The sequence below is a fragment of the Equus przewalskii genome, chromosome 30, assembly GCF_037783145.1.
Source record: "Equus przewalskii isolate Varuska chromosome 30, EquPr2, whole genome shotgun sequence".
Classification (NCBI taxonomy): Eukaryota; Metazoa; Chordata; class Mammalia; order Perissodactyla; family Equidae; genus Equus; species Equus przewalskii.
Window position 1 is genome coordinate 21,320,515 of NC_091860.1, and position 27,647 is coordinate 21,348,161.

At 41.9% G+C, this 27,647-nt stretch overlaps 2 protein-coding genes across 6 annotated transcripts in view; one reads left to right on the forward strand and one right to left on the reverse strand.

The window, feature by feature from the left end:
• The first annotated feature begins 23 nt into the window (after nt 1-23).
• Nucleotides 24-25,386, forward strand: NUDT5 (nudix hydrolase 5). 4 transcript variants are annotated; one of them, XM_008538686.2, is made up of 10 exons: nt 24-163; nt 10,079-10,186; nt 11,426-11,493; nt 15,793-15,842; nt 16,497-16,604; nt 17,912-18,007; nt 18,614-18,715; nt 20,453-20,461; nt 20,592-20,645; nt 22,849-25,386. In XM_008538686.2, the coding sequence occupies exons 2-10, from the start codon at nt 10,124-10,126 to the stop codon at nt 22,956-22,958; spliced, it is 660 nt and encodes a 219-aa protein (XP_008536908.1). In that variant the 5' UTR covers nt 24-163; nt 10,079-10,123; the 3' UTR covers nt 22,959-25,386. The 4 variants fall into 4 exon arrangements, 3 of the variants coding, with proteins under 3 accessions (XP_008536908.1, XP_070457343.1, XP_070457344.1); XR_011535040.1 differs by having other exon boundaries at nt 27-167; nt 20,453-20,645; nt 22,849-23,089; XM_070601242.1 differs by lacking the exons at nt 20,453-20,461; nt 20,592-20,645; nt 22,849-25,386 and adding an exon at nt 19,550-19,804.
• The window catches only part of SEC61A2 (SEC61 translocon subunit alpha 2), a 28,292-nt gene continuing 23,845 nt past the window's right edge, over nt 23,201-27,647 (reverse strand). For both annotated transcript variants that reach the window (XM_070601236.1, XM_070601234.1), the window contains one exon: nt 23,201-26,433. In XM_070601236.1, coding sequence (XP_070457337.1) covers nt 26,247-26,433 — 187 coding nt within the window. In that variant the 3' untranslated portion in view covers nt 23,201-26,246. The remainder of the gene's footprint in view (nt 26,434-27,647) is intronic.

The following is a 27,647-nucleotide window of genomic DNA, read 5'->3' on the forward strand; positions in this document are numbered from 1 at the left end:
GGTGCCGGGAGGGGACAAACTCACCTCCTCTCGGCACCGCGAGGCGCGGCTGTCCCTCCAGCAGTGGCCCCGACATCTCCTGAGACTGCTGCCCCGGACTCGTGCTTCCTCCTTTCGTCCCCCTTCCCAAAGGAGTACCCTTCCCTTCACCCCACACCTTGCAGTAGGTAACTGGGCGCGGGCCAGTCACGTGCAGGGGCTCTTTGGGACAGAGGGAGGGAGCACATCTGGAGCGTACGGGCAGCCGCGCGCGCGTCTCCCCGTGTGCGGACTGGGCTCGCGTCCCGGGCGGCGAGGGGCGCCCGCGGCGGAGGCGCGGAGAGGGGGACAAGTTCAGAGGACAGCCAGGGACCGGGGTGGAAGCGCCTGGGCTGCTCGGAGTCGAGAAAGCAGAAAGCCCCACAGTCCAATGTTCATTTGAGTGCAGTAGTTAAGGCATCTGCCAAGCGGGGAGTGGCCCCTCTTCGGTCGTGGGGGAAGGTTATGGGGGATAGGGGAAGAATCCTGTGTGTATGATCCCGGGGAGGTCGACTTTGGAGGTAGAAGAGGTCAATTTGGGACCACAGAGGAAAGGGGAAAGCGTCAAGTTCATTTATTCCAGCCCCGCCAAAGTAGCAGCCTGGAAAAAAACCCAGCCAGATTTTATCAGTATCCCTGCTCTGCTGGAATCAGCAGACTGTAAGCATTCTAGTCGAACTTGTAATATTATTTTTCCTTCCGCTTCTCCCCTCCCCATCACCCTATCGTCTATTTTCCCTGTTCCTTTCCTAATGACGTATCAGATGGCGATCAGAAAATAGAATATTACGAAAGTTCACTTTTGTTTGTTTCTTTAAAAGAGTAAGAGAGAGAAATGACTAGCTGCGGAGAAACGCCGCTTAAACTTGCTGCTTACAATTACATGCCTTAGGGCTTGTCCCAGACGTCTGTCCTAAGGGTGCACGTTTGAGCTGCCTCCTTAAAACTGCACGCCCTCACTGGTCCATCTGAGCATTTTTAAGTTAGAAAGAGGTGAGAACCCCACCGACTCCTGGCCTGTTTAGAAAGGTGTTCATTAGGTTAATTACAGGATCCTCTGCGTGTTTGGAGCTAGAAACTAGCCCCCCCCCCCCACCACGGGAATATGCATTGTTTCATGTTTTGTTTTTCTCAAAAATGTTACTGGCTAAGTGGTTTAGTTAGCATTGCTTTTAAAGATACATTTTCAAAGCAGAGGTAAATAGATTATAATGTTGCAATATATGTTGGGGGAAGGGCGGCCGTAGTGGTTCTTAAGTACTTCTGAGATCCAGGATTACGCAATCCTTTCTGTTTTGAGAGGAAAAAGCAACAATATTCCACACATGCTGGGAGAATGGTGCCAGACAGATCTCAGAGAGACCTAATGCGGATGGAGAGGTCACTAAAATATTTGGATTTGACCTGGAAATAAACAAGTTGCAGGTGAAGGAGATGTTAGCACAGATCAAGGTGAATTTGTGTTAGGTACTTTCTGTTAAGAATTGATAGAGATATAGGAGGAAGTCAAAAGGGGAACAGAGTCAGAGAAGCAGCTAAGTTTGTAAATATAGACGCTACAGAGAAGGAATTTGATAGATGTCTTTTATTAATCAGGCTGTTTTACTTTAGAAGTGTGTTCGGTGACTTTTGAGTACTACTCACAGTTGCTTTTAAGTAACTTGTTACACATTTAACCAGCATCAAATATACCGACATTCCAAACAGATGCTCCCGCATTTTGAATAGATACAGCTAAATTTGCTTTCACTATTTTTTAGCCACCTTGTTCATATTCATCAAGTTGCTTCAATAAAACCTTTACAAACAATGGAAATAGTTGCTTTTTCTCGTGGATGCTGAAAAATATCAGTAACTAAGTGACTGTGGGGGAGGCGTTTATTGTGCAATTCCAAATTAAAGAGTAAAAAACATTTCCTTCTCTGAATCTATGACTAATCCTTCTAGATGATATTTCCAACTCCCTGCTGGTTTTCTCCACTTGGCTATCTTGCCAACATCTCAGATTCCATGTGTCCAGATCAAATTTGAACGCTGCACCACCCTTTCTCTTTCTGATGTCCCAAGGTCCTTTAAGATCCTCTCCTTCTTGGAACTACCTTTGGAAAACCCTTCGAGGTTGTTTTAGGAAAAGTAATAAAGTGTCATTTGCAAGGAATTAAATCTGTTTCCTTGCCACTGCCACCACCCAGTCCAAACCTATGTTATCTCGTGCCTGGGCTATTACACGAGATTCTTTAGTGGCCTCATTACTATGCTGCTGTAACCAATTAACCTTCCCAAGGATAATTACAGTCAGTTCACTCTTGCTCAACCAAAACTAAATGTAATGGTTATAAATCACCGAGCAGCAGAATTTCAGTAAAATGTTGGTTCCCTCCCTGCCCACCCAACCCCCACATCTGCCAGAAAACAAAACTTTCCGTGGCTTTCCGTCATTATTAAATTAAGGACAGGAAGTCTTCATTATCTGAGGGTAATTGTCAGCAAAGAAAAGTTCACCTAGAGTGAATCCATTTGATGTGGATACCAAAAGTTTAGCGTAAATGGTGCAAAAGGACTGATCAAAATATTATTTTTAAAAAAACAATTTTTAAAAGTTTTATGAATATAACCAAGATTATAGAATATATACTGATTCTTTTCGTTATAAATCAAGTGGCTTTTCTGTGTAATTGTTCTGAAAGAAGGTAGGACGACATCTTCGACATGCCTCAGCCTTTGAGGCTTGACTTGAACAACACAATCCTAAAGTCATTTTCACAAAAATTGATCCTCTCCAACATCTTTCAGAGGGGCCTGTTGATTTCTGTGTCCGATTATTAAACTTCCAGGTGCCCGACTGTCATTTGTCAATCAGAAGCTTTGCTTGTGATTTGCGTTCCTCCAGCTTCTTTGTGGTTGAGTATAGAGGGTGTTTACAGTACTCAACTTTGATCTGGGAGTGACTAGCCAGTGTACAATTTCTTGTGATTTTTGCAACCTCAGCAAACTGCGGGGATTCTGGTCTGGTAATAAGTGGATAAGGAGGAGCCTGAGCACAAACTCTACAGCCTGGCGTTTGAGAGTCTCAGTGTAACTTCTTGACTCTTAACTCCCATTGAACTTTAATCCAGCTGTTGTTAGTAATATGAAAATACCCAAATTTATGAAAAAGTTATCACTTATCTTCCTCCGTTCAGTGGAGAAGTGCTAACCCCGAGAGGAGCTTACATAGCAACAAGAGTTGGTGGCGTGCCAGTTAGAGCGGATGGGTGGGGGGGTTTTTTGCCTGCAAATTTGGGGAAAGGCGCAGGCATCTGATGGAATCTGTGTAAGTCCTTGGAAATGTGTTTGCAGGCTTTAACATCATCCGTTATATGTGGGGTTTGCTTTGGGATTGTTTTTGGAGGGGGTGGGAAGGGTTGAAAACCACAGGGCTTGCCAAACTTTCCTGCAACTTCTCACCTTTCCCCAGGTTGGTGTCTCTGCTTTCGTTGACGTGATTCCTTCTACTTGGAATGCTTTCCTCGCCGCCTTGGTTTTTAAATTGTATCTTAATATCCAACTCCCTTTTTTAGTACTAGCCACTTAAAAGCCTTTACTATTTTCCCTACCTCCCAAGTGGACGTGATTTGTCCCTCATTTAAAACACCCCTGGTATTGGACTATCTCTATGGCAGGCATGTGCCTGTCTAGTTATTTTCATGCTAAACGGTAAGGTCCCCAAGGGCAGGGATAATGGTCAGTTTGCACGGAGTGTGTGGTCAAACTTTTGGACTGCCTGTGCTCACAAAGCCAGTCAGGGACTCCCGCCTGCCGCTGTACAGGGATTCTAAGAATCCCGTACATTTTCCCTCAGCAGAGTTTTTGCACCCTGGATAAATCATACATCTGACACATCATAGACCGTCAGTGTTCAAACCAAACTAAGTTAAAAGGGATAACGTGAATTAACACAGCAGAACACTCAACATTACGTGCATAGGGTTTTTCTAAGTGTACACATATTTGCAGCAAAATGTAGATGACATTAAATTCTAGCTGATGAAGTGGATAAAATTCAAATTAAACTTTGAAATCTCGAAATAGCCTTGAGGACACTTAGGAAAGCTCTGCCACAGTAGTGGGGACAGGAGTGTGCAGCCTGGAGTGGAAACCTCATTGCACTGTAAGTAAGGTGCAGCTCGGTACTTGTGGTGACCAGTCCCACAAACGGCACCATTTAGCTTCTGTTTTTGAAACGATGCCAAAAATAATATTCTTTTGGGGCTGGCCACATGGCCTAGTGGTTAAGATTGGTGCGCTCCACTTTGGCAGCCCGGGTTCGGTTTCTGGGCATGGACCTAGACTGCTGTGTTAGCGGCCATGCTGTGCTTGTGGCCCACATACAAAAAAACAGAAAAAATTGGCATGGATGTTAGCTCAGGGCCAATCTTCCTCAAGAAAAAAGAGGAAGATTGGCAATAGATATTAGCTCAGGGCCAATCTTCCTCAGCAAAACACACACATACACACACACACATATATATTTATATATTCTTTTTCCATTTCAGTCGTATTTTTGAGGTGCTTCTGTAACCCTGAGCGTTTTGGGAATCACATAGTACAGAAGGTCCTTTTGATACACATCATCGCTCTTCACACACGTTGTTTGTTATTTACACTATCAATAGATTGCCAGGGAATACTGTGTCCCCTTGGGGCCGACTGCATGCCATGTTATTGCCCCAGAGAGGCCCAGCCCTGTGTGCCACTTTTTTTTCCTTTTTTTCTAATTTACGTCTGGAGCTTGTTTTTTGTTTCTCTAGCTCTCTAACATTCTAGCTTAAATATTTTTTAATACAATCTGTTTGGAACAACTGTTGATAGCTTAACATCAGCCAACTGAGGGTCGATCTTTTGATGACTGAGACTGTTTTGTAATTGAATCTAACTAACTTTATTAAATGAAGAGGAGTGGATGAGGAACCGTCCCTCAGAGTAATACTTTTTCACCATCAACAATCCCTCAAAAATCTGACAGAAGCTATGAAGATATAAACATAAGGGGACCTAGCAGATAACTTGATGCCTCGAGGTTTTAGATAAATCTGAAGGAACTAGTTGCCCGCTTCCCCAAAGATACTAACGTTGGGGTCGGAGGGACCTCTGCTCTTCTAAATTAGGTGTTCCTGACCATTTTTTCTAGACTTTCTGGGAATCCAGATTAAGAACCCTTTTCACAGAGAAAATTAGAGATTCTCTTTCTCCTTTCAGTGTCTTCTGGTGCTTAGACTTTGGAGGACTGCAGTGCCCTGCTTTTAAGAAGCGTGGGTGCAGAAAAGTTATTTGGGGTCAGAGTCACTTTTTAAAAGAAGGTAGAAATTAACTTAATGCAAGCATTCGGTACCATTCTGGACAGATTATGTTGTACACTAAATGGGGTTGCCTGGTTGCCTAAAAGTTATTTTCTCTAACTGTTAGAATTAAAAGCGGGGAGGGGCTGGCCTAGCGGAGTGATTAAGTTCACATGCTCTGATTCAGTGGCCCAGGGTGTGCCGGTTCAGATCCTGGGTGTGGACCTATACACTGCTCATCAAGCCATGCAGTGGCAGCATCCCACATAGAAGAACTAGAATGAGTTACGACTAGGATATACAACTATGTACTGGGGCTTTGGGGAGGGGGGGAAAAAGAGGAAAATTGGCAACAGCTGTTAGCTCAGGGCCAGTCATCCTCACCAAAAAAAAAAAAAGCACAAAGGAAATTTTCCTTCTCTTATGTAAACGTTATTAAAAGAAGGGAATGGAAATCTAGAAGATAAAAATCTAGATCAAGTTCTTTTATCCGCCTGTTTTCTTATGCTCTCTCTATATTGCCAATATGCTAAGTGACTGTCTCTCAATATCTAAATGTCCCCGTAGCTTACTCCTGTATTACTTTGCAGGCTCTGTTCACATGTCACCAAATTAAAGAGGCCTCTCCCCATTGCTGCATATAGATCAGCACCCCCACCTTCTCCACTCGACTGATCCCTCTTAATCTTTCTCCAAAAAACGTAGAGTCACTGGACAGAAATTTTGTATATTGTCCCTCACTTTTTCTCCCTTTCTCTCCACCAGCAAGTAAGCTCCCCAAGGGCAGGGCCTTTGTCTGTTCTGTCCACTGCTGTAATCCTAGCACCAAGGACATTATCTCTCTTTCAGTGTCTGCCACAAGGTGCTGTAGCCTGAGATTCACAATCAATACATGGTTTTGACGAGTATTAACACAGTTTGTGCATAGTCATTCATGGTTTAAGTCAGTGTCAAGATGTATAGACATTTCTCTCATCCTCATTTAGTGGTTATTTTTATATCTTTAGCATATAGTTGTCTTTTCTTACCCGAGGCCTCAAATTTTGCTTCTTTGCTCAAGTCCTTACTGGCAATTGAATTCCTAGGTTTGCCCACAAAATAACCTGCAAGCAGCACTGTTGACAACGTTTTAATGACACAACAGAAATACATGTAATTTTACAACAGAAATATGTGTGGAGCATCAGACGAAATATGCACCCAGGGGACAGCAAAATGCTTGCTTGGTACAGGAATGCAGAGTTCCTGTTGAGTCCAAAGCAGAATTCCTTGAATTTGTCTCCTGGGCGTTGTCACTCTGGACCCAAGGTGACTTTCACCACCCAACTATCCTGAACATTTGCCTTTTGGGGATTTGAAGATTTGCAGAGATTGTTATTAATCGAGATGTAATTCAAAGACCATAAAGTTCACCTTGTTAAATTATAAAATGCAGTTGTGTTTTAGTATAGTCGCAAGATTGTGCCACTATCACCACTATTTAATTCCAGAACATTTTCATCAAAAAGAAACTGTATACCCATAAGCAGTAGCTCCATATTCCCTCTTTCCCCCAAGTGCCTTGGCAACCACTAATCTGCTTTCTGTCTCTATGGATTTGTCTATTCTGGATATTTCATATAAATGGAATCATGGAAATATTTGGCCCATGTGACTGGCTTCTTTCAATTAGCATAATGTTTTCAAAGTTCATCCATGTTGTAGCATATGTCATTACTTCATTCCTTTTTATGGCTGAATAATATTCCATTGTATGGAATACCACATTTTATATTCATCAATAGACATTTAAGTTGTTTGCACTTTGGGGCTATTATGAATAATACTGCTGTGAACACTTGTGTACAAGTTTTTATGTGAGCATACGTTGCATTTCTCTTGGTTATATACCTAGAATGAATTCTGTAGGTCCACATGGAAACCCTGTGGTTAACCTTTTGAGGAGCTGCCAGACTGTTTTCCAAAGTGGCTGCACCTTTCACATTCTTACCAGCAGTGTATGAGGGTCCCAATTTCCCACATCCTCCCCAATACTTGTTGTCATCTGTCTTTTATTATAATCATCGTGGTGGGGGTGAGGTGGTGTCTCCTTGTGGTGGTGATATGCCTTTCCTTGATGGCTAATGATGGTGAGCATATTTTCATGTGCTTACTGGCCATTTGTATATCTTTGGAGAAATGTGTATTCATCCTTTACTTATTTTTAATTAGGTTGTTTTTTAATTATTGTAAGAGGTTTTTTTACATATTTCAGATACAAGTCTCCTATCAGATGTACAACTTTTTTCCCATTCTGTGGGTTGTCGTTTTACTATCTTGATGGTATCCTTTGAAGCAGAGAAGTTTTTTATTTTAATGAAGTCTAATTTATCTATCTTTTCTTTTGTGCTTTAGGTGTCGTATCTGAGACCGTTGCCTAATCCAACATCATGAAGATTTACATTTATGTTTTCTTCTAAGCATTTTATAGTTTTAGCTCTTACATTTAGGACTTTGATCCATTTTGAGTTGATTTTTATATGTGGTATCAGGGATTCATTTTCATTCTTATGCATCTGTATATCTCGTCCCGCAGCAATTGGCTAAAGAGACTGTTCTTCCCCCACTGAATTGTCTTGGACTCTTGTTGAAAACCCGTTGCCCATAAATCTATGGGTTTAATTCTGGACTCTCAGTTCTATTCCGTCAATCTACATGTCTATCCTTATGCCAGTACCCACAGCATCTTGATTACTGTGGGTTTTATAGTAAGTTTGGAAATCAGCAAGTGTGAATCTTTTAACTTTGTGCGAAGATAATTTTGAAATTGAGTTTAACTAACTTAGTCACGCAAAGACAAGTAGACAAGAACTATTCTTCAGAACAAGCCTCAGCAGGCCCCAGACCTAATTCTTAGGAGCAGAATGGCTCTCTAGACTTATCCAGCCGGATTCACTTTATTCCTCTTGTCATTTACTCAGCAGTGCTTTTAGGGAGTTTTTCCAGCAGGGTAACTGTGAGTAATGTTGAAAGTTGCACAATGTAAAGAAAAATCTGGCGTTCAGGAGATAGTTTTGGAGATCATTTCATCCGAAGTGGGAGACATACAGGTTTGTAACCAGAGCAGTGGTGGTCAGGATAGAATCCCTTCAAGACATGTTAGAGGTACAATTTTTCGGACTTGTAGTGGGTAAGTTATGGTTGGTAAAGGAGAATAGGGATTGGAGATACTTATATTTCTAGCTTGGGGATGATGGGTAGATGCAGTTAGGGGACAGACTGTGATGGGCTGAGTAAAGATGCACGGTAGTATCATCCGCTCTTTCAGGAAGTCTGGCAAGCTTGGAGGAGAGAACAGGGTTATGAGAAGCTTGATTGTTTCTGTTTTGTTGGTTTTATTTTAGGATGGGGCAAACTTGCTGTCTGAGGTAAAAATTGAAGATGTGACCAGTAGTTTAATTATCACTTTAGGTCCCAGAAGAAACAGAGAGCAGAGACCCTCTTTCCTGTCAGACAGTTGGTAAGAGAGTTGAAGCTTGATCGTCTGTAGTTAGCAAAAGTTAGGAGGTGGGGTCGCTTAGGGACCCGTGGAACTTAAGAGGAGTGAAGAGTCAGAATAGCCTCTAAGAAATGTACATAAAATAACACAGAAACGGAAAATAAGAACAAAAAAACGAGACAGAGGATCATTTTAGGAAGTCCGACAGCTAAATATTGTTTCCTGAAAGAGAACCAAGAAAATGGAGGGGAGGAAATTATCAGGGAAGTAACTCGAGAAAAGTTCCCCATCGAGAAGCACAATGTGAAGTTTCCAGATTGAAAGGACCCACTTGGGTACCCAGTACGACAACATCAGCGTGAAGACGTGAATAACCACAAGTTTCCAGAGAACAAAAACAGATCACATAGAAAATGCCTCGAGAATCAGAATGGCTATGGATTTCTCAACAGCAGCACCAGAAGCAAGACCACTGAGCAATGCTCCAGATTTCAGATCGAAAATTATTTTCAGCCCATGATTCTATATGCAGCCAGACTATCAATATACTTTGAGGGCAGAAAAAAAGATGTTCAGACATTCAGGGTACAAAAATGAGGGAATAAGCCAAAAGAAAGGGAGTATTAGTATAGAACAGATGGGGCGGGGTCTGCTCTTTTCATAACATATCTTGTATTGGTTAACGCATTATGTGCAACTGTGACTTTGATACATGGTAAAACTTGAAAGTGAACGGGCCACAATATTGTGAATTTGTTTAATGCCACTGACCTGTACATTTTAAAATTATTAAAATTGTATATCCACTTACCACAGGATAAAAAAGAAAAAGATAAATGGGAGGTAGAAACAGCCAGCCCATACAACTCTTAAAGTTTCGCCGTAAAGGGTTGATGAGGGACAATAGTTGAGGGGTGGGCATGGGGAGTGGTGTGTGATCTTTGTACTGTTTCTCCTGGGAAAGTTTTTGAAATTTGGAGTCAGAAAATGGAAGAATGAGTCTGAGTGCCTCGTGTGTGTGGTCGGCAGTGGGCCGCCATGGGCTGCATCTAAGTGGGACGGCTTTAAGTTCTTTCCTGAATGTCTCCTGGGGCCTTTGTATTCACTTCTCCATCCCGGGCACTTCTCCCAGGTCTTCAGAGGGCAAAAGCAGCTTTGATGACCGCTAAGCTTTTCCCCATTAAGTACTGTGACCGTCGGCCTATGGACAAATGTTTAATTCAGAAAAATAAATGTAGCCTAAACAGATCTCATTGTCTTACAGCGTGAACTTCTTGTCTGAGGACTATAAAGACTAACTAGTTTGAAAATGGAAAATCGAGAACCAGCGAATTCTTCTCAAAATATCAAACAGTCTATTATCTCAGAGGAGGTATAAATTTTCACTTCCCTTCCCCCTCCCCACGTAAAGCTGAGTTTAAAGAAAGAAATCTATGGACTATTTGTTCTTTCAAATGATTGTTTTTCATTCTTAAAGAGAGTTTTTAAAGATTGTTCTTGCTCCCTTTTTAGGACTCGGGGACATTTTGCTCTTGGGTGGGAGCAGAAGTATATCCCTCTTAATTATATGCACTAGTGAAATTGGGATTGTTTTTAAAGTCGATTTTGGCTGTTGATAGAAAAATTCTTAAGTTTTTATTAAAAGTTTCCCTGGGTAGAATAAATCATATGAGTTTAGGGCTTAAATATTTCATCCTTAGGTATCACATCCTAGTTCGCTGTTTATGGTCTCAGTAGGTTTGTTTAAGAACAATAAAAACCCAAGTTATTCGTTGTAGGTCTAAATTCCAGAACTAATGTATGTCTTGTGTGTTATTCAGTTTCGCTTCTAAAAATTCTCTTCCTGCAGGAACCATTGCAATGAATAAATTTTAAATCCTTCATCCTAGAACTCTGGTCTTGACACCTTTCTGCAATTCTTTTTGATTTAAAAATCTTTCTGTGTTGTCTGTGAATACATCTGATAATTATTAGGTTGCTGCTAGCAAGAAGCGAAAGATAGGAGAGTAAGAAAAAGGCTCCTGCGTTATGTACGCAGTGGGACTTTGCTCTCGTTCAGTGTAGTGCCATCAGTAAGTTAGTCCTGGTAACCCAGAGGCCCCAGTGTCTAGACAGAACGATGCTGGGTGCCTCCCGGATTGGGAGGGAAACCCATGTGTCATTACAGCAAATCCAGTCATTGGACATGGATTCCCCATAGTCAGCCTTGCTCTGTAGTCCTTGACAGTAAAATGCCACTGAGGAGTTTTTACAGACTAAACACTGCTCTGTGACTAGCACCCAGATCAGAGGATGGAACATTGAGAGCATCCCAGAAAACCCCTCTCTCCTTAGTGCTCCCTTCTAGTCCCCCTGACCCCCAAGAGTTTTTCAACTGTCGTTTCTTTTTACCTCTCAGTAATACCTCTAAAACTCCAAAAAGAAGCAGCACCACCCTTCAGAAAAACGACTTTTTAATGCCTTGAACTGGAAACTTGCACAGAAATTATTGGGAGGGAAACATGATAATTGAGAGGGTCACAAAGAGAAGATCTGAAAGAAAAAAAACCCTTCTAAATAAAAAACACCTCAGTTTGAAAGCTTCCCAACTTATTGTCTGATCTCCTTTTAGTTAATTGCAGAAGGAAAATGGGTCAAGCTTGAAAAAACAACTTACATGGATCCTACTGGTAAAACAAGGTAAAATTTTATTTTCCTTTTGTAAAATGCTCAGTATTTGAGGTCTCAGGGTCTCTATTTAGTGTTTGGCACAAACTTGGATGTTTTCCTCATTCTAAACTTTTATCTGAAATAAAGAATCTATTTGTTTTCCCATTGTTAGACTGTTTGAATCACTTATAACCTCTGAATAAAATTATGTTGTAAATTTCGTAGAGTAACTAATCAGGAATCAATTTTAACACCATTCTCCCCAAGTAGATTCGTGTGAACTGAAAACTTTTGAGCCAAGCCTAATGTAAGTTGATAAAGCAGCAGAATAATTAACAATACGGGTTGCTTCCTTCTAGTTAAGCCAATTTTTAATCTGTAAATTAGAAGAATTAAAGAGGAAACATTGCTGAGTTTGAGATAAAACTTAACATGTTTACACTTTGCTCATAGAAATGTAAATTGGAAAAAGAAAAGTTTTGTAAAGCATTTCACAATATGTCTCAATTGCCATAAAGATACATGGGGGAGGGGGCAGTTTCTGGAGTCAGGCCACTGTGGGGTCTGAGACTGTGTTAAGAAAACTATTTGGAATCAGATTTAGGCATGAAAAATGTTCATCAAAATTTTAAAAGACAAAAGTAAATTGAAAGAGGAGCCAGCCCCGTGGCCTGGTGGTTAAGCTCAGTACAGTCTGCTTTGGCAGTCCAGGTGCTTGGGTTTAGATCCCGTGTGTGGTCCTACACCACTTGTCAGCCATGCTGTGGCAGCAACCCACATATAAAGTGGAGGAAGACTGGCACAAATGTTAGCTCAGGGCTAATCTTCCTCAAGAAAAAAGTGGAGGCTTGGTCAGGGTGAATCTTCCTCAGCAAAATAAATAGATAAATAAATAAATTTAAAGCAATCTAAACATCTTAAAATTAGGGAAATAATTGTAATAGTGCATTCATTTAGTAAAATCTGTGCAGCCATCTACAAAGCAGATTATGAAGACAAACTAGCAATATGAGAAAAGTTACTAAGTTGATAGTAAAATAGGAAATTGTTTATATATGCTTTTTTGTTTTGTTTTGTTTTCATGAGGACGATTGGCCCTGAGCTAACATCTATTGCCAATCTTTCTCTTTTTTCTTGAGGAAGATTGTTGCTGAGCCAACATCTAGGGCAATCTTCCTCTATTTGATGTGGGACCCCAGTACACTGTGGTTTGATGAGCAGTGCCAGGTCTGTGCCCAGGATCCGAACCCACAAACCCCAGGCTACCGAAGCAGAGCACACGAACTTAACCACTACGCCACCGGGCTGGCCCCTATATATGCTTTTTAAACTCTGCCAAATAATGGGTAAGAGAAGGCTGGAAGGAAAACTAGCAAAATATTATTGGCAGCTGTGTGATTAACCTTTTTTCTGCTATTTCTCAGATTTTCTGTTTAGTAATTTTTTATAACAAAAAAAAGTGTTAAAGTAGGTTATATTTTATTTAAGCATTTACTTAATGAAGTATAAAAAGGAATAAAACAGAATAAGAAAATAGGAAAATTAACTACATTTAGTATCCAGATTACATGATATAAATTCATTACTATAAAAGCTCCATTTGCTAAGCGATAGGATAAGACAGAGTTTCTTCATAAGGAAATCTCTCTCTCATCTGACTTGCCAGTAATTTAAATAACTTTTGATTATATCTACTAACTAGCAAAAATATTGCTAAGGCCCGGTGCTGGAGAGCTCTGGGAGACATTAAGATGTCCATAGCACTGTTAAAACCCCAGAGTGAGGAAGCTCAGCAGACTACGGTCCATCAGTGCGGTGGGAGAGTGGGACTCTTAGTGAGGGAGAGTTTGATGTGTAGAACTAAACATGAAAGAAATAGAAGATAGAGAATTGTGGCAAGGCTCAAGCCTGAAGGAGCAAAGTATCTTCCAGTGTACTTATATTTGAGAACCAGAGACAGAGATGAGAACCCACCCTACGGTGATAGAGTTTAGTTCTGTCCCTATAAAGTTGTGTAAGTTTACAACACAAGATAGAACTCTTAACACTAAAGATTGTGTGTTGCACCATCTTCTCTCTTCACCTGACGCCTCTTCCTCCCTTCCAGCATTTCTTAATCAGGGATGCACATCAGAATCATTTGGGGGTTTTTTTCAAAATATTCATGATTAGTTCTCACCTCCAGAGAGCCTGCTTCAGTAGTTTGGGAGCGGGCTCTGAAGTCTACCAGAACACCACACCTAGATTGCCTATTTATAGCACGCTCACCTCCATTCTGCCATATGTAGGTCTTCCTCGTGGCCTCCAACGAGGTCTTATGCAAAGCATTAACGTTTCATCCCAGATGTCAAGCTTTGAAGAATGAATCTCTGTACTTGAGGGTAGACTGTGATTTATAAACTTATCAAATGTTTTTCCTGTTACTTGATATAAAGCATGTACATAAGGATAAAACAGCAGCTAGAGACTCCTTTGTTCCACTGTCTCATTCATGGAAGAGGATATGGAATGGAGTTTAGAAGTGTAAAAATACGCTGGCAGCACGCCCCGTATCGACATTCAGGATAGAGCGGAAGTCATCCTGTTGCCCTTCCCATCTCTTGTGTTGGCTGACTAAAGGGAAGAAAGCGAAACAGGCATTTCTATAACAAAGATTAAAAAATGGAGTAAATTAACTAGAATCAGAATTCTAAAGCTACCAGAGGATTTGGGGATAACATACTCATAATTCCTTAGTTTTAACAAATGAGAAAAGAGTCTCAAGGAGGTTGTGGCTGGGAGGTTAGCTAGTAGGCACCGAGAGACGAAGACTTTCTGACTCATCAAATGTACATCTCTCAGAGTCCCTTTAAGATGACTGGAGCTCTCATGGGGCATTCTTGTTCTAGTATTTCTTATAAATGCATTATATTTTATTGCTCATAATTTATGGCTCATTACTGCTTTTATTGACTTCATCTTAACCACTATAATGATACTACTCTTTGTTTCCCTTATTCCTAGTGTATTTGGGATGGGACCTTCAGTGCTTTTCCCAACACTGTCTTCTTCAGTCTTTAGGACTAACCTTAAGAGGCAGCAGAGAGAGAGAGCTATGTCCAAAGGTGTTTCGTCTTTTGCAGTCTGTATTATTTACGCATTGGAATTGCTTGTTGGTTGGCTTCTTGCTACTAACAGGAATGTTGGGCTGCTGTGAGTTGTCATAGTAGTCTGTTTGACTTTCATAGGTTCATTTGGACAGATTTGTCCTTTAGAATTTGGGTACAATACTGAAAATTCTAGTTTACAGAAGGTTTTTTTTTTCAAACTAGATTAAAGATCTGAAATTTTTAACAGAAATATGGCAAGATCCAAACCTTCAGGACGACCAGATAAAGAGTAGGAGGGTTCCTCCAAGTAGTCCATCCCATACAGTGAGAGGACAGCATTGTCAGCTGCAGGGAGACAGATGTTGGAGCCTTTCTTATCCCATCCCCAGAGCCACTCAGATGTCTGTCTTCTCTTGGATCCAAAAATTATTTGCTTCTTCACGCCCATCTCTTACCGCTGCTCTTTCTATTTAAGGGATAAAAGAGTGAAGGGAGAATTTTCTTCATATGCCCTTCCCCATTTAAACAACATGATTGTACCAATAACTGGATTTTCAGTACAGTGTTCCCCAGAAACAAATACTAATCAGGAATAAAGCCGTAAAAGGGAGTAGGCACCTGCTGTTACTCATCCGCTTTTTCCTCTAGGGACCATTTTCCCCTTAGATGAGATCTCACACATGCAAAGGAGAGCACTGACCTAAATTTAATAATTCCTCCATTAATAAATGGGATGGCCCTGCTTTCTGAAATTGGGTATTTTCGGTCACAGATTTTAAAATCTAAATTGTATAAATAACTGTCTCAATAGTTCATATTTTGCAGTCTCTTTTCTTCTTAAAGATAAGGCTGGAATTTTCACAGGGGCTTAATTGGCAGAGACTGCTTAGCAGCCTTTAAAGCTGTAATCACTAGCTGTGCTGTTCACCTCTAGATTTATGATCCAAATGGAAGTATTTCCAGTAAATGATGAGAAAGGCAGCTCAGGTGATCAAGAAACCTTCTAGAGAGCATCAGAGGGTTAGATGTGGGGTGGCAGGTGTTCCTTGATAATTTTCAGAAGCTATGGGGAAGCACAAGTGGCTTTTTTAGTAAGATCTGTATTGTTGTGGTCTTCTTGACCATTATCATTGGTATATTTGCATGCCTTGCATTGTAAATTCTGGTTGTAGACAGAAAACCCAAGTACCTTCTCCTCTGTGGTGCTAATGATTGTATTTTTTCTTTTATGCCTGGTCAGAACCTGGGAAACTGTGAAGCGGACAACCAGGAAAGGACAGTCCGCTGATGGTACGCACACAAACCCACCGTAACTCTTCATAAGGAGCTTACCACCCTGGAGGAGGCTGGGGTCTGAGGGTTCTTGTCACTGCAACCAAGACTTCAGAGCAGAGTGATCTTCGATTAGGATCTTTTATCTTTAAATCTAGTAGTTGTTTTTGTGATGCTATGTAACTAAATCAAGCTTTCTTTACAAGTAACTTCTGGCTCTTGTTATCTAAGCTCAGAACAGTGGTGGGGTTTTTTTGTTGTTTTTTTTTAAATTTTTTTTCTGCTTTTTCTCCCCAAATCCCCCCAGTACATAGTTGTATATTTTTAGTTGTGAGTCCTTCTAGTTGTGGCACATGGGACGCCACCTCAGCATGGCCTGATGAGCGGTGCCATGTCCACGCCCAGGATCCGAACCAGCGAAACCCTGGGCCGCAGCAGCGGAGCCGAGAACTTAACCACTCGGCCACGGGGCCAGCCCCATTTCTTTCCATTTTTAAAGGAGAATAACTGCCATGTTGTAACTTAGGTTAACTTCCTCTTGTCAATGCAAATACAAGGTAGAGTTCGGATGCGGCGTTTCTGGAAATAGGGATTTTAGTTAGATTGCTCTGAACAAATTGCCGGCGTTACCTCTCATTAAGGGCCGTCCTTGGTTTTACTCCCTGGTGACAGGTGTGTCGGTTATCCCGGTGCTGCAGAGAACTCTCCATTATGAATGCATCGTCCTGGTAAAACAGTTCCGGCCCCCCATGGGGGGCTACTGCCTCGAGTTCCCGGCAGGTGAGTGTGTCTGCGCCGAGAACAGCCTGGCTGCTAGGGGACCGCAGGATGGGGCCAGGGCCGAGCTGAGGACTGCATTGCTCAGCCGCTTAACACCTTTTTATCTCTCCATGTGGTTTGAAGTAAAACAAAGTAATTTCTGCAGTGAAATGTCACAGCTTACCTGTCCAAGCCACCTGCCCTCTTCTTTGCTACATTCTTTCTAGCCTCTCTGAGTAATTGCTTTTCCCTAATTTGTCAACTTACTTCATTGTCCATCACTAGCAAGCTGCCTCTGACAAGAAATTTACAGCTATACCTCGGCCACTCTTAAGTCCAAAAACGATGAATGGAAAAGACCTCTTGGTCCTTCTGTATGTATACAGGCCAAGGAAATTGTCTTAATTTCCTTGAATATTTTTTAAATATTTCCTTGAATATTTTTAGAGTATTTTTTTCAGTTGCCTAGTAAGTCGAGCTATCCAGAATTTAATACACTGTATTATTACAGGGCTGAATTAGGTTGTTCCCATCTGAAGAGATTAGATCTCATTTATTCATCATTAGTGGTTTAGGTTTTGTATTTTTGAAGTCCATCCCATAGTAACATATAACTAACAACTTTATTTTCTTTCTCATTTACTCGCCATTTCACTGAAGAAATTAGTAACTTTAAACATACTGAATAGCGCGTATTTCACTTTTTCCTTGCGTTTTTCATTCCTTGTGGGTAAGATAACCCCAGTTACACTGCCTTCCTCCCTCCACTGCTCACGGTGGACAGAGCAGCGACCTCAGCCCACCAGCCTTCGGTTCTCTCCTGTCTCTTCTCGCCCCTCCCAGGGGACACGCCTCTCGGCACCTCAGCACAGGCCTCAATGCTGCTCTGTGAGGGAGCAAGGCAGGATAGGTGACACTGTCACATGAGGAGACAGAGAAGTGACAGGCTTCCTGCACTGCCGTCCATAGCCAGGTGCACAGCCTGGACCAGTCAGCCACCACCAAAGCCACGTCCTGGCCGGAGATCCCGTACGGGCCATGCTGCAGAAAAGCAGGAGTGCTGAGGTGCTCAGGAAAGCGCTGGCTCTAGATGACAAGACAGCAGGCACCTTCAGAACCTGCTCCATCCGCCTCCTGTCATTCTTCTGCTTTTTTTTTTTTTTTTTGTATAAACGTTCCCAACCTCAGTCCATTTTATCTGCGACCACTTCTCACAGTCCTCTCGCTCATCTCACGGAACTCAGCAGCAGCTGTGTTAGAAACAGGCCACGTTCAAAGAAAGTTGGATTTCCCTGTCCCACCTCTCTGTAAATGATTTGGACTTCCAGGTCTCATCGATGAAAACGAGAGCCCGGAGGCAGCTGCTCTTCGGGAACTTGAGGAGGAAACTGGCTATAAAGGTGATGTTGCTGAATGTTCTCCAGGTTGGTATTGCTCTCCAGGTGTGCCCTTGGGGACAAACTCTTGAAAACTAGCCAAGCAGTCGATTCTTCTGTGTAAAAGGATTGATTATTTGGGTGTTCTTTATGGTGAGCATTCAGATGGCTTTTGTTTCGGCTAATTCACTGCAGAGAAATCATAATCAGATTTGGTCACCCTCTGCAAGTGGAGCTCCCCTCCCCATGACAGCAGGTTTGAGCGAGAAAGACCTAAAGTTGGAGAAGAATTATGAAATTAAGTTGCCTTCAGAGTTTCCCACATTCTAAGTTTATTACTTACCTCATCCACATGCCCGCTCCCACTAGCCTTCTTTCCTGACGTGGGAAAGGATTTTACAACCTGTCAGAACCATCTAACTTCAGCCTTACTGAACTTGACTCAGGAACCCTGGGGAGAATATGAGCACTGACCCCACGTGCGCTGCCCAGTCCTCCAGCGTATACTCAGTGAAGAGGCAAACTGTCAGTTCCCGCCTGAGTTCCACGTGAGCCGGGACTTACGGCCCAGTCTTCTTCCAGAGACATTTAAGGAGTGAAACAAATGACCTCTGAGTGGCGCCTAGGAAGGTGATCTGTTGCTTCTCTCTGTAGCTGTAGGTATGGATCCGGGTTTGTCAAACTGTACCACACACATCGTGACAGTAACCATTAACGGAGATGATGCTGAAAATGTAAGACCTAAGCCAAAGCCAGGTGAGTGTGCGCGGGCCATGCTTAAGGTGCGGGCATCGTGTTAAAGACCTTTTAACTTGCTACCAGTTTGATTTTTGATTTGTTAAAAGAATAACAGTCTTTCATAGATGCTGCATCCTTAGTCTTGGCTGTTTTCCTAATCTTGTATATTTTACCATTTTCTTTTACCGCTTCATTGATTTTTACGCTTGCTTTATGTAAAATACTAAATTACATTATTTTCATATTTTCCATATGGAGTTTATTCCCAGTTTAGTGATATGAGCTACAGGCCTAAATAGTAAACAATGAAAATCTTCAAAATCACTCTGAGTTCTCTTTGCACATATATTAAGAATGACATACGGGGCTGTACTGGTGGCACAGCGGTTAACTGCGCATGTTCCACTTTGGTGGCCTGAGGTTGGCCAGTTCGGATCCTGGGTACGGACATGGCACCGCTTGGCAAGCCATGCTGTGGCAGGCGTCTCACAGATAAAGTAGAGGAATTTGGGCACAGATGTTAGCTCAGGGCCAGTCTTTCTCAGCAAAAAGAGGAGGATTGGCAGCAGATGTTAGCTCAGGGCTAATCTTCCTCCAAAAAAAAAAAAGAAAGAATGACAAGTTTTTACAGGACAGCAGCTTATTAACTATTCTTTATTGAGTTCTGTATTTAGGGAAACTTTTAAGGAGATTCTTTGCTCTGTATTTCTTACCAAGTTTGGATTCAGCAGCTTTAAAGCCTGTCAGTTCCACATCTTCCTCCCCCTTAAAGGGGCTGTTTATATACACACGACAACAAGTCATGTATCACAGCCATATTCTTCCATTTCTCCTGCTCTTCACTTGTTCCAGATGCTTTGGTGTCCCACTGCAGCTGCTTTTATAAACATTCAGTGTTCAAACTAGCAAATATACATATAAAATGCCGCGGAGAAGAGTTTGACAGTTCCTCAGAGAGTTAAACACAGAATTACCGTATGATCCAGCAATTCCACTGCCAGGTAATACCCAAAAGAACTGAGAACAGAGGCTCAGACGGATACTTGGACGGCAATATTCATACAGCCTTACTCACAGTACCCAAAAGGTGGAACCAACCCAAGTGTCCATTAGCAGATGAATGGATAAACAAACCGTAGAATAGACATAGAGTATTATTCAGCCTTACAAGAATGAGACATGCTGATATGTGCTATAACTTGAATGAACTTTGAGCACATTGTGCTAAGTGAAATAAGCCAGACACCAAAGGGCAAATATCGTGTGATTCCACTTATATGAGGTACCTAAAATTGATACATTTGAAGAGACAGACAGAAGAATAGAGGTCACCAGGGATGGGAGTTACTGTTTAACGGGTACCAAGTTTCTGTTTGGGATGATAAAAAAGTCCTGCAGATGCACAGTGCTGCTGATTACACAACACTGTGAGTATATGTAATACCACTGAATTGTACCTTGAAAAACCGTTAAAATGGTAAATTTTATGTTCTGTATATTTTAATACAATTTAAAAACAGACACTTATCACAAAATAAGCTTTAAATTTTATTGTTGAACATTGATTTGCTGTTGAACTATTGAGAACAATACTAACTTTGTACTGTCGGAATTTTTTTACCGTGTACATAAGTTAAATTGGTAGAGACCCAGGTTTCTGTTAAATTCTTACAGTCTTTTAGATTCGACTCGCACAAACATCTTCCCACATCTTCCACTGTGGGCCCTACTAAATGCCCCTTCTGTTCTTTTCAGGAGACGGAGGTACGTTGCTCGCTCCCAGGGCTGACAGCGTGTGTGGCTGGTGTGGTGGTCACGGCTCCGGGCAGTTCGTGTGGTTCTGGTAGCGCACTCCTTCTTTAGCTTTGTTTTCACTTGCACTCTGTTTGTTTAGAATTCGTGGAAGTAATTTCCTTACCAAAGAATGACCTGCTGAAGAGACTGGATGGTAAGCATCCTTATGATTACTACCCAACTTTCTGTTTTCCCCGTCCCCATCCCCAGCAAATGGGAGGCTGCATAGAATCCTGTTTCTTGGTATTCTTCCTCAGTAAAGTCAAACACCTAGAAACGGTTGTAAGACTGCAGTTGACCAATAATTTTCTGGGTAGCATAGAGTTTGAAAATATAAGCAAAACATTCTATGTCAAGTGACAAGGAAACATTCTATTTCAGTGGGGCTTTTTTTCCTATAGAATAGTCAAGATTACAGGCCTGCTGATTAGCCAAAACTATTCTATCCTTAAATCTTGAATCTATGGCAACGCAGAGGCATACGGATAAGTAGGTATCTCTCAGCTGATCCTCAGACACGCTGGTCAGTGGATGGTTCTTCATGCGGGGTATAAGTTAAAGGAGAGTTTAACAATACTTCTACAAACGTTGAGGGATCTACTGTACACCAGGTACGATATGCTGATATAATGAACCAAACTAACTAGCAGTGTGAGCCTCAGTAAATGACTGGTCTCGTCGTTATCTTGTGTAATTCCTGGCCAGCCCGTCTCATAGGGATTTTGTTAAAAAACAAGTAAGCTTCTGCAGATAGACGTCCTTTGCTATAACTGCGTTAGGAGACACCGTCAGAAGACATGATGGAGGCCCTGCAGGAGCTTCTCCGAGCTGGCTGCGTAGGGCCCGTTCAGTCACTTACAAAGGAGCACATCATCTTCAGAATTTGAATAGTTTTAAGTTTTCGTTTCAAAAATTAACTTGGAGCATTGTTTGACCTGAAGCTTTGAGAGCGGTCTCACCCTTCCTCCCGGAAGTACCAGTGGCTGACGATTCTATTCCTAATGTCTGTGTGTGTTTGAAAAGTAAAGCACATCTTTCAAAAACAGCTGTGATTTCCGATTCCCAGAGGCTTCCATCCCTCCTTTGCCTTTTAAAAAATTAGACGTAAGGTAAAAACCACCTCGAGATCTCAAAGTCAGAGTCAGAAATACTCGTCCGTCATTCATCAGGCATTTACTCAGAAGGCCGTGGCCGTCAGTAATAGGCAGACAACGTGAGTCTCACGGGCCTGACTGGCGGTGCGGCTCAGCCGGCCGTGTGCTGGACACGAGTCTGAGCGAGTTCCGTAGCCTCTGAGCCCCTTGCAGAAGCAGGCACAGTGGAGAGCCCCACCTCGGAGCAGGCCCGAGTGAAACTAAGTGAGGTAATGCTGGCACACGAGTGTTTAACTGTGATAGGCCGTATGCTTTTATTAATCTTTTTTATATTAGAAAATATTCTTTTGAAAACATTCCTCCCTTCTCTCTTCCACCTAACTTAACTTCCCTTCTGGCCTTAGAAGAAGGGAAAAATACAGAGTGAGAGAAGGAGGAAAGAAGGTAGAGAGGGAGAGAGAGAGAGATCTCAAAAGAGGGAGTGGTAAAAGCATCAGTTTTCCTAGCTTTTAGTGGAATCAGAATATAGAATCAAATCACTTCTTCAACAAGCAACACTGGAGAAGTTGGAAGGGGAGGTATTGAGTTCAGTTTGCTACAAAGCATAGTTTTCAACACTTACCGAGCACCTGCACAGATGAGTAGGACGTGATCCTGCCTTCGAGGGACAGAATGTCTCTGAGCTTGTTCCTAACCAAGAGGCCAGGAGAGCAAGAGGCAGACTGGAAGCCGAATGACCTCCCTCTGAGTGAACCAAGGTCCTCAGGACAGCGTGTTGTAATGAGACCGAGACCTCACTCTGGATGGCAGAACGCCAGTCCTGTCACACACAGTCTCACTTGCACATGGAAAATGTGTCCCCTAGTGGAAGACAGAGGAGTCCCTGAAGAAGGGACTGAATAGTCACACGCTGGTTTCCGAGCAGCAGAGCCCTGCAGGGAGCCTGAAACGAAGTAACAGCTGGATCTCTACACTTACAGCTCTGCTGTGTCCCCACACGAAATGTTCATCTCTGATCTGTGTGCTCTTCTGTCTTTATTAATTTTCTCTTGTTCTTGTCTTATGATAGAAATGTAATCCTGCTTTTATATCCTTTATTCTTCCACTAGAAGAAAGATCCTTGAAGGCAGGAAAAAGTCATCACCGTCTCACCAGCCTGTAGCACAGGGACTCCACGTCATGGTTGCTCAGTAAACACTGACTGACGGACATGGGGTATTTTTGTTAACTTCATTACCTAACTTGTCCTCTTTGCTCCCGTAGCGCTGGTAGCTGAAGAACACCTGACAGTGGACGCCAGGGTCTACTCCTACGCCCTGGCACTGAAACACGCCAACACAAAGCCATTCGAAGTGCCCTTCCTGAAGTTTTAAGGCCAAAGGACAGTGGCCGTGTTTTTGTAAACAAGACCACCAAGCCTCCTTCACTAAGACTTTGAATTCAGCTTAGTCTAATGTAGATTTGAAATTAGTTTTTTCATAAAATAAAAGCAATACAGAATGCATTTGGCCGTAGAGAACTGTAATTACAGGTAGGCTGTAGCCTTCATTTTAAATGCTACCCTCCAGCTAATAGTAATGAAAAAGAACGTAAATGCAGATAATGTTTAATCCAGTTTCTGTTTTTTTTTTTTAAAGCTCAGCTGTTACCTTTCTAATCTAGTCCAGGACATAGAGGTATTCCTATAGGCAGAGACCTGAAATCCAAATTAGGTCAACTAGTCCCACCCTCAAACCCCATATAAAATTCTGTAGCTGTGTATGCAAATAACTATTTACTACATTAGTGTTTAAAGGGTTTTTTAAAAAGACCTATACAGGGACTTTTTGGTCCCTCCTAATGGCATTATCTGCCATATAGAGTTAATCTGCATAGCAGAGGATATAAAATAGAGAATAACATTCATGATAAGGAAGTGTTTACATTCAGCTAGTGTCCTTCTATCCACTTAACTACTGAACGTGAACCAGCTCATAGGAAAAACGGTTGATTCCATTCACTCTACCGGCTTAAGCGGCAAATGAAAGTACGGGGCCTTTCCCTCAAGCACGTGTACTTGAGAATCCAATTTCCTATCCTTACCTCAAAAAGTACTTGCAGTTTCTAAAACCAAATCCAAAGTCATAAGATTGACATGGTTTGGGGCATCGTTGTCTTGGTCTTAAACCGTGAGTCTAGCCAGCAAGGTTAGCAAGCACCAGAAACCCAGTACAAACTGCATTCAAGGGAAAACTGAGGACACTGTTTCCGGCTCACACCATGCCTGAAGCCCATCATCCCAAGGTCCACCCCTGTTCCTGAGCTGTTTTCTCATCTCCTGAGCTCGGCTCTCAGGTTGACTGGCCTCCAGCAGCTCCAGGATTACTTTCTTTCCCGTGGAGCCGGCACATATCTCAGGATGCTTCTTCCTGGCCACCCCTAAGTCATGTTTCCAGTGCAGGACCTGGGGGTCAGTCATGCCCATCAGAACCAGGTCAAGTCGGGGTACTACTACCAGCAATGCTGCAGTCTAGTACAAGCTGTCTTACCGAGAGATTTTTATGAGCAAAACCACAAAATCTTTATATTGTACTTCTTAAACAAGGATGGAAAGAATTATGGAACTAGAGGACCATGTAGATCGAGTCTACTCTCCCTATAAATATTGTGAAAAGTAAGCCCCAACGACTTGCTCTAATAGTAGCCTTCCCCTGTGCCTCTAACACTTTTTTAAAAACCCTTTTTAAAATCATGGGCATTGTGATTCTCCAGAGATCTTAATCCTTTTCTCTGAGCTCTCATGGACCAAGTCCTGTAATTCCCCTTGTTACGACCCTCCTTCAAATCAAGAAGAGATAAGGCATGTATAAAATATACAGACTCGAGCACAGACCAGTCTCTCCAAACAGACCCGCTCTCCCAAAGCCACTCCCCGTGGGAACTGAGAAAGCTACTCTTAAATGTTGATGGAGGAGAGATTTGTAACCCCTACCTGTCCTTTCTGCCTTGTTCTCTTCCTAAGAGTGCAATCTAGGAGTGACAGCTAAGTCCTAGAACATACCCCGAATGACATTTCCGTTATCTATAAACATCAAAGGCTGTGCTTTGGAAGTTAAGTCAGTCTGAGAACTGGCAGTCTGGATGTTTTCATTGGCTGGCACTGTTCATTTGTCATCATTTAAAAGTTGAAGGTCTCCTATAAAAAACCATATTTCCACCTTCTCTTGAAAAATAAGTCGGTATAATAATAGCGGGTCCCTGTCTCTGTGTAACCGTGGTCTGCAGCCCTCAGAGGTTCTCCAGTTGACCGCTGTGCCTGTCCTGCCTGCCTTTATCTGCCTCGCCCCCACAGTTAGTGCTGCCTTTGTGATCCTAAGCTAAACAAGATATACTTCCTGCACTTACTAAGAAAGTAAACAACGATGGAAAGAAAACCACCCTTTTGAAAAGGATACCTTTCAAAAATTACGTTTGATCTCTGGACAATAAAGTACATGCTTTAAAAAATGACTTATTTATAAAGAACTGTACTATTTCAAATGGAAGCTAGGATATTGCTTCAGACCACTATTTTCCTCTTCTTTCCAAATGTTAGTCACATAACAGTACCCTTAAGTTGGCCACTGTCCTTCAATATTTTAGCATTAAATACTAAACTATGATTTCATTTGACCTCTTGCAATACACATCTCAGGATGGATTTTGTATGAGTACAATGAACCTATACAAATAAGCTTAGAAATCATTTAGCATCAGATTTTTTTATTTTTCCAACACAACTGAAACAGTTTTATGAAATAAAAGTTTATTGTCTACCATTTACACTCATGTTGCTGCTGTAACGTACAACAACATACACAAATTCCTAGCATGAATTACTCAGTGTTCACCCCCACTGACCTACAGACATTGCTCAAGAATTAGATCTTTGCTTTTGGAATTAAAAAAAAAAAGAATTGGGACATAGTTATCTTGAAAGAGTATTCTCAAGTGACTTGTTGGAATTCAAAGGCATAGCCAATACAGTCAAACAGCACCAACCGTGCTGTCACTGGGAAGAAAGAAATGAAAACCAGGAAGAAGAGTTATAAGCAGCTGTTTGTAGTGACAGATGTATGTATCTCTGAAGCTTGATTTTGCCCATCTGGGCTAAGTCTGCTCTGAGAATGGACAAAGAAAAAGAGGGATGGAGAGGGAGGGTGGCAACGTGGACACTTTGAGTTAGAAAAGTATAAAAAGTAATTATATCTAAAATATAGATTAGATAGATATAAATGTTCCAGAACTCATTAAATAAGCTCAAAAATACTGGAAAGTGGCAATTTGAACTGCATTTATTTTTAAACGAGCGGGGGGAATAATGAGTGCTTTGACTGTTGTGTGCAAAACTGATCCACGTCGCCATCTTGCCATCACCTGACCACGGCAAGGCGGGACACTGGTTCCAGCGTCACGGGCAACACTACCGTGCACGTTTTTAAATGAATAATGTAAACTTGAGTCTTAAGGCAGCTGGTACTAATGCTGCACACAGGCTTAGCTCCGTGCCCATTTCAGAAATGGGGCAGTCAGCACTTGAAAACAAGAAACTGTGAGGGGAAGAAAAGGGGAACCACCATTATTTGACAAAAACAAAGTGTCAAAATAGTTTCCCTTTCACACACACACAAATACTGGAACACTTAGAAAAACAAAGCACCCATCCCGCCAACTTCAGCCTGTTCCTTAACAAATATTTCGAAATACTGATAAATAATAGTGACTGCAAGCAGAATTCCAGTGCCCGAGCCAATGGCCCCTAGGAAGTCGGCCAACACTGACAGGGCGCCGATGCACAACCCGCCAAAGGCCGCTGCCGTGGGGATGTACCTAGAAGACAAAACCTGGAGTCAGGCCACGGAGGGAAGTACGAAAAGGGGTGACAATGAGAAGCAACAACAGGCCAAAGTGTAATTCAGCTAACCCAGCAGGGAATGGCCTGCAGCACTGATGGGTCATGCATAGCGGTTGCGTGTTGATGCAAACTGATGAAGGGAATGATCTGACTCCCTGATTTCAGGAAACCGGTAAGTAGCCAAGAAAGGCAATACAGGATTGTTTTAACGGGTAACCTCTAGCTCCCTCTTGTAGATAAGAGTAAGTTTCAAAATGCTTTGTAAGGATCAAATTTATGTGACAAGATTTGGATGATCCTCTTCAATAGTAATTCAACCTTGGCTGCACGTTAGAATAACCTGGAGAACTGTTAAAAATAATGGGATTGTATTTAAACTACTCCAGAAGGAAAATAAGATTGGGAGAGATGGTAGATGAAACAAGAGAGGCAGAATGACGCTAACTTCTGAAGCTGCGTACACTTGAGTACATGGAGGTGTGTTATCCTACTCTCTGCAGTCCAGTCTATGTTCTAAATAAAAGTTTAAATAAAAATACGAATGCTTTTTCAACAAACGGTTCTGGAACAATTGCATATCCACATGCAAAAAGAAAGAATCTGGACCCCTGTCTCACAGCAAACACAAAAATTAGCTCAAAGTGGATCAGAGACCTAAATATAAGAGCTCAGACTCTGAAAGGAAAACAAGAATAAATCTTTGTGACCCTGGGCTAAGCAATGCTTTGTTAGATACAACAGCAAAAGCGGCACAAAGCAACCAAAGAAAAAAGAGATAAATTGGACTTCATCAAAATTAAAAACTTGTACATCAAAGGACAACATCAAGAATGTGAAAAGACAACCCACAGTATGGGGCAAAATATTTGCCATTCATATACCTGACAAGAAACATATCCAAATTTAAAAAAAAAAAAAAATCTAACAACTCAGTAACAAAAAGACAATCCAATTAAAAATGAGCCAAAGATCCGAATAGACATTTCTCCAAAGAAGATAAACAACAGGTTAATAAACACTGAAAAGATGCTCAACAACATTACTCATCAGGGAAAAGCAAATCAAAAGCACAACGAGATACCACTTCCACTATGTGGCTATAATCAAAAAGCAAGAACCAGTGCTAGCAAGGATGCGCAGCAGTTGGAGCCTTCACACGCTGCCGGTGGGAACGCAGAACGGCGCAGCC

Coding starts and splice junctions, on each gene's coding strand:
- NUDT5 (XM_008538686.2), top strand. CDS start 10,124: ATGGAAAATCGAGAACCAGCGAATTCTTCTCAAAATATCAAACAGTCT. Junction 10,187..11,425: donor AGTCTATTATCTCAGAGGAG/GTATAAATTTTC, acceptor ATCTCCTTTTAG/TTAATTGCAGAAGGAAAATG. Junction 11,494..15,792: donor GATCCTACTGGTAAAACAAG/GTAAAATTTTAT, acceptor ATGCCTGGTCAG/AACCTGGGAAACTGTGAAGC.